We start from the raw sequence: 6,407 nt of genomic DNA, 5'->3' as shown, positions 1-6,407 counted from the left end.
AGTTACTTGACCTTGCTATCTGTGAGTAGGGGAAGTCAAGAGATGGTGCCAGGGAGCAGAAAGAACTCTTTTTTAAGCACAAGTTTGTACACCTCTATCACTTGACTCTTAGGAGGAGCACTTCACTTCTATAATGACAAAACTAAAATGCCTATTTAAAGCAGCTATACTCATGCCCCGAAGAAAGATATTATGCTTGGTAAAGTGGAAGGTCATGGAAAAAGGGGAAGGCCATCGCGGAGATGCATTGACACGGTGGCTGCAACAGTGGGCTCAGGTGTAGCAGGGATTGTGAAGCTGGTGCAGGGCCCGGCAGTGTTTCCTTCTGTTGTACATAGGGTCGGTGAGTCGAAGCCGACTGGATGGCACTTAACAACACACTCTAAACGCTTTTCCCTCCCTGTGGCATGATTTGTGTTTCACTTTCGAACTTTCTATTCCTGAAGCGGGAAGGTGAGGAGACACAGCAACCCTTCAATGATTACAAAGTTGGAGCTCGGCGAGCCGCAACCTGGCCCCTACAGACGCCGAGACTGCTTTCACGTCCAGCTGGGGTCAGGAGCAAGGCCAAAACAGTGCGAAAACTAGGAAATAGCCCTACGCCCGCAGATTGAGGCGCGGGACGCTTGGCCGTCGCTCACTCGCTTCCGCCAATGAATGCCTAGGTGGGCGGGCTTTCAGGAAGCAGAGATTCAATTGGTCGTGAAGTCTCTCTGTCTGGCGGTGGGCGGGGCAACGTGGTGACGTCCCGGCACGGGGCGCAAAGTGCGCGGTCGCAGACGCGGCGGCATTAAACTGCTACAGATCCAGCGGGGTGGTTGCAGTCTTTCTAGGTCTCTAGCGTCCATAACTCGCTGAGCTTCCTGAGGCCTCAGCCGTCTAGACCTCCCTACTTCCCACTCGACTGCGTCGTTGTGACTCCGCCACCATGTTCGAGGCACGCCTGGTCCAGGGCTCGATCCTGAAGAAGGTGCTAGAGGCGCTCAAGGACCTCATCAACGAGGCCTGTTGGGACATCAGCTCGAGCGGCGTTAACCTGCAGAGTATGGACTCGTCTCACGTTTCTTTGGTGCAGCTCACTCTGCGTTCCGAGGGCTTCGATACCTACCGCTGCGACCGCAACCTAGCCATGGGCGTGAACCTCACCAGGTGAGTCCTGGGTAGCGCCGAGCCCGGCTCCGGCCTCTCCCTCTCGGACTTTGGCGGGATAGTCTCTGAACCAGGTTCTCATTGGCTGGCACGGGCCACCCTCGCTTTCTCATTGGCCTACGGCGCTGTGGGGGCAGAGCCCAGCAGAGTGCGCGGTACGGAAAAGCCCGCGCTGGCGGCCGCGGGAACCCCCTCTTTCCGCGCCAAAGTCACAAAGCGCGTGGTGGCGGGAAAATGAGTCACTTCTCTGCGATGTTAGGAAAAGGCTATCCCTTAGCTCTGTGGTTATTACATGCCAGTGGTCTTGCATGGGAAACCTTGCTCAAGGTTGAGTTTTAACCGCTCTGTAGCGTGCCCTAGAGAAAGTGTATCTATAACCCAGAATGTACTGGGTTTTACTATTTAATAACGCTGCAGAGAGCATCCTGAGATCCTAGACTTGTGGAAGATTTCTCCAGAGCAGTAGCTTTCAACTTTATTGAACGACATTTTTTGTTATCTAGTATTCAATGTTGTTGTTGTTGTTGTTATGTGCCGTCAAGTCACATTTTAAAATAAAAGTCGTGAGAAGTATGCGGCTATACTACATACTCAATGCTATCGAGTCGGACCCGACTCATAGCGACCTCTCTTTGATTTTCCTAGGCAGTATCTCTAGGGAAGTAGATTGCCCAGTCTTCCTTACAAAGAGTGGCTGGTGAGTTTGAACCGCCGGCCTTCTGGTTAGAAAATGCCTTAGGCACTATGCTACCAGAGCTCCCAGTATTTGATGTTAACATTTTAAAATAAAAGCTTGCGAGAAGTATTTAGCCATAGTATATGCCATGTGTAAATTTAATAGGTTTATTAGATTATTTTCATGGTGGTTAAAAACCAAACTAGAGTGCCATGGAGTCCATGCTGACTCATAGCGACCCCCATTGGGTTTCCAAGGCTGCAAATCTTTAGGGAAGGGAAGCAGACTGCCTCATCTTCCCGTGAGCAGCTGGTAGGTTCCAACCACCACCCTTTTGGCTAGCAGCCAAATGCCTTAAGCAGTACACCACCAAAGCTCCTTTTCATGATCGTTGTGGCCCAGTAATTTATTTTGGCAGTCACTGAAGAGATTTGCAATTAGGAAAATACTCCTTTTTTAAATATAGGGTAGAAGTGAAATTGCTGGTCATAGGATGTGGGCAGTTTTAGTTAATGTCGATACAGCCAGATTGCATTCCAAAATAGCTGGAAAAGTTTACACATTCTCCAACAGTACGTTTGTCCTCTAATTCATCAGGCAGTTGAATGAGTGAAAATGGTAACACCTTAATTATTTAAATTGTGTTAGAAATCTTAACCTTTTTTAGAAGATGATGTTGGTTTTAAACCTTGTCTTCTGTGTTCTAGCATGTCCAAAATACTAAAATGTGCTGGAAATGAAGACATCATTACACTGAGGGCTGAAGATAATGCAGACACCTTGGCACTAGTATTTGAAGCACCAAGTAAGTCATGTCCTTTACTGAATTAGCTAGAGAAAATTAAAAAACAGTGTCTTTATTTCTAAAAGCTGGGAAAAATCTGATGTTTGGAATGGTTGTATAATTTATTTCATACTTAGAAACTTGCATGCTTTTCTTCAGCCATATTTCTTTTTGGTTTTTGGTAGACCAAGAAAAAGTTTCAGACTATGAAATGAAGTTAATGGATTTAGATGTTGAACAACTTGGAATTCCAGTGAGTATCAAAATTTCTGATTGAGTATACTGTATACATGCTAGTTACACGATGTTAGTACAATCAACACTAGTTTAAAACTTACATTGAGTATACTGTATACATTGCTAGTTACAAGGATGTTAGTACAATCAACACTAGTTTAAAACTTACACGTTTAAAGCCTACTTACCAAAGAACTTCTAGAAGCATTTCTGCTATGCATGATCCAAAATGGGCTTAATATTTGTACCGGCATTTTATTTAACCATGAGTCTAAAGTTAATCATTAGCTGAAATAGTTGCTGCCAAGTATGTGTGTTCAAATTAACCTGCATGCCTTTCTCTTTTGTTTTAAATTCCCTAATGCTTCATTTTTATTAATAGATTTCAAAGCTAATAGAAATTAGTTAGGGTTTATCAACATCAAAAAAAAGAAGAAAGGTTGTTTAAGTGTTTAAAATGGTTAGTTCCATATTCTCTTACCTTCTTTTAGAAGGCAATTAGGCTTGGTTTCTGTAACTTACTTTAACGCCTCTTGATTTAGCCCTGATAAATGATTGGGGATGGGGATAGGTGATTGTTGCCTGGATAGTTATTTATTGTTAAAGGTTTGAACTGTAATGTTTCTTAACCTACATATTCTTATAACATACTTATTTTCTGTATTTTTTGAGTGGTTGGAATATGTTACAGAATTGCACAATGAGGAATATTTCAAAGAAAATAACAACATTTAGATGTTGCCTCTTAGGGAAGTGAGGTAAATTTTTAATTTCCATCAATTAACCTTTGGATTTGTTTTATAGGAACAGGAGTATAGCTGTGTAGTAAAGATGCCTTCTGGTGAATTTGCACGTATATGCCGAGATCTCAGTCATATTGGAGATGCTGTTGTCATTTCTTGTGCAAAAGATGGAGTGAAATTTTCTGCAAGTGGAGAACTTGGAAATGGAAACATTAAATTGTCACAAACAAGTAATGTCGATAAAGAGGAGGAGGCTGTAAGTAGTTTTTAAGAAAATAAAAAATGCATTTTGAAGAAAATGGCAATACTTCTTTTAACAGCAGATTAGTTGCTGAAATTAGAGAAAATGCTAAAGAAAAATACTTGAAAGAAAAGTAGACAAATTGCATTTCCAAGTAACTAATTTGTGAGACTTGAAAGATACTGTTGAAAGCTGCAAGTGATTTGTAAGTGCCATCTAGCTTTTAATTAAATCTTAGATGGGTATACAAATGAAGTGCTCTTACAAACCATAGAACAGTGGGTTTGTAAATAAAACCTACACGCTTCAAAAATAGGATCGGGAAGCTAGATCTCTAGTTTGATGGGGGTATTTACTCTGCTTTTATCTTTTGACAAATAGTTGGCCATAAGAGAGCAACTAAACAGAAGGATCTGGTTTGGGGTAAACTTTGTCATTTTATTAATAATTTTGAACTTCTTGTTCTTTATGTAACACTTATAACTTTATATGGTAGGAAAACTGAGCAAAGTTAAGTGACTAACCAGAGTAGCAATCAAGGTTAAACGGGGGGATCTGTTCACTAAGGCTAGAAAAATTTCAATTGAAAGAGTGCTTAAAGAGCCCTCAATTAAACTTGACTTGTTAGCCTTGGAGCGTCAATAAACTCTGTAAACTGGGAACCATAAAAGGGTCTAACTTTACAGTTAGGAGTATTGTTGTTGTTGTTGTTATTTGCCGTGGAGTCGGCCGACTCATAGCGACCCCTCCTTGGGTTTCCGAGGCAGTATCACTACGAGGCAGTATCACTACGGAAGTAGGATTGCCCAACCTTCCTTCCGAGGAGTGGCTGGTGGGTTTGAACCGCCAGCCTTCTGGTTAGCAGTCAAGTGCCTTAGGCACTTTGCTACCAGAGCTCCCGTTAGGAGTATTAGTGTCTATCATATTGTAAATTGACGTTAAATACTAGATACTGTTGCTTCTCACTTGTATGAGTAGTCAACCCTCTCAAAGATGATAAAATTCTGTTTTACCAGGAGTATTTTTAAAAAAATGAGGATTTGAGAAAATTTTATTAATATCTAATAAAAGCTAGGGACTAATTATGATTTTTTTTTTAAAGCTTATTAGAGACTTAAAAGTTGACATATTTTTACACACATATGATTAATAAAATTGCATCTTAGATTCCCCTGTGTAAGAGATACTTGGATTCTAGCCATATAGGACACAAATTAGAACATTCTGTATTCTTAGTTGTACTTTTTCTTTTTTTAAACTTTATACACAAAAAAATTAGAACAATGAAAGGATGGTCTCCAGTCTACAGTTGTCAGCTGATAGCCAATCTTGACTTACCTGATCTAAGTTAGATTTCCATTCCCCTGCCAACCTCGATTTTTTTAAAAATCAACATGTAAGCATTCCATCCCCAAATATTTTAGTATATATCTAAAGTGAAAACATTAAAACTTCTACATCTAAGAAAAATACTTGACATTTAGGGATTTTTCAGTGTTCAAATTTCCTGTTTATTTGAAAACAGTTTTACTCAGGATTTTAATAAAGTCTATACATTGCAGTTGATTGATAGGCCCCCCGAGTTTCTTTCAGTCCACTGGCTCCTTATTCATTTTCAAAATTTTCCTCTACCATGATTTATTTGTTGAAGAAACTAGATCATCTCTTAAGGAGTTTCCTAGAGTGTGTTTGCCAATTGCATCCTTGTGTGTCAATTAACATGATCCTCTACTCTCATATTTCTTACAAACTGATAGAAGGTCTGGATGCTTAATGACAATCAGAATGTTGTCTTGCTGGTTTTGGGGGTAGTGTGGGTAGGGTATGTATGTGGAGGCACGTGATGCCCAGATATATATATTTTTTTTTTTTTTGGTGATGGTAACAGCCATAATGATTATTGTCTAGATCCATTAAATCAGTCTTCAAAATTAGTCTCATAAAGTATATTATGAACTAATGGGTTATAACTTTTTGGATGTATTTAAAGATGATGAGTTTTTTGTTTCTTCCTTAGGTTACCATAGACATGAATGAGCCAGTTCAGCTAACTTTTGCACTTAGGTACCTGAACTTTTTTACAAAAGCCACTCCACTCTCTCCTACAGTAACACTCAGTATGTCTGCAGATGTACCCCTTGGTAAGATAATAAAATTGCCATATCTTGTTTTTTAGGTAGTGTTTGTGATATACCTCAATAATTAACTATACTCTTATCTTCTTTCAGTTGTAGAATATAAAATTGCTGATATGGGACACTTAAAGTACTACTTGGCTCCCAAGATTGAGGATGAAGAAGGATCTTAGGCACCTTTGAAATCCAAGAAAATAAAACAAAGCTTTTTGAGAACTCCTTCTGAGATGCCAGCATGTACTTAAGTCTCTTCTGTCACCAAACCCTGTACCTCTGAGTACATATGTAGATATTGTTTTCTGTAAATAACATATTTTTTTCTCCACTCTTCAGAAATTTGTTTAAAGAATAAAGTCCAAATCTGCTCGTTAACCTAGAAATAGTTCTGCCTTACCTCGAAATAATCTTAATGCTTTTTATAACAAAAGGGTCTTAACTAAAT

The 6,407-nt window shown here is 40.0% G+C and overlaps 1 protein-coding gene across 1 annotated transcript; it reads left to right on the top strand.

Moving 5' to 3' along the window:
- Positions 1-928: 928 nt before the first annotated feature.
- PCNA (proliferating cell nuclear antigen) lies at positions 929-6,138 on the top strand. The gene is made up of 6 exons (XM_007957216.2): positions 929-1,149; positions 2,533-2,630; positions 2,795-2,862; positions 3,651-3,845; positions 5,848-5,971; positions 6,059-6,138. Exons 1-6 carry the CDS (start codon positions 929-931, stop codon positions 6,136-6,138), a joined length of 786 nt encoding a protein of 261 aa, XP_007955407.1.
- Positions 6,139-6,407: the final 269 nt, after the last annotated feature.

Source organism: Orycteropus afer, unplaced genomic scaffold (assembly GCF_000298275.1).
Source record: "Orycteropus afer afer isolate SDZICR_OR568_19922 unplaced genomic scaffold, OryAfe1.0 scaffold00717, whole genome shotgun sequence".
Classification (NCBI taxonomy): Eukaryota; Metazoa; Chordata; class Mammalia; order Tubulidentata; family Orycteropodidae; genus Orycteropus; species Orycteropus afer.
This window is presented reverse-complemented; position numbering and strand designations above follow the sequence as displayed.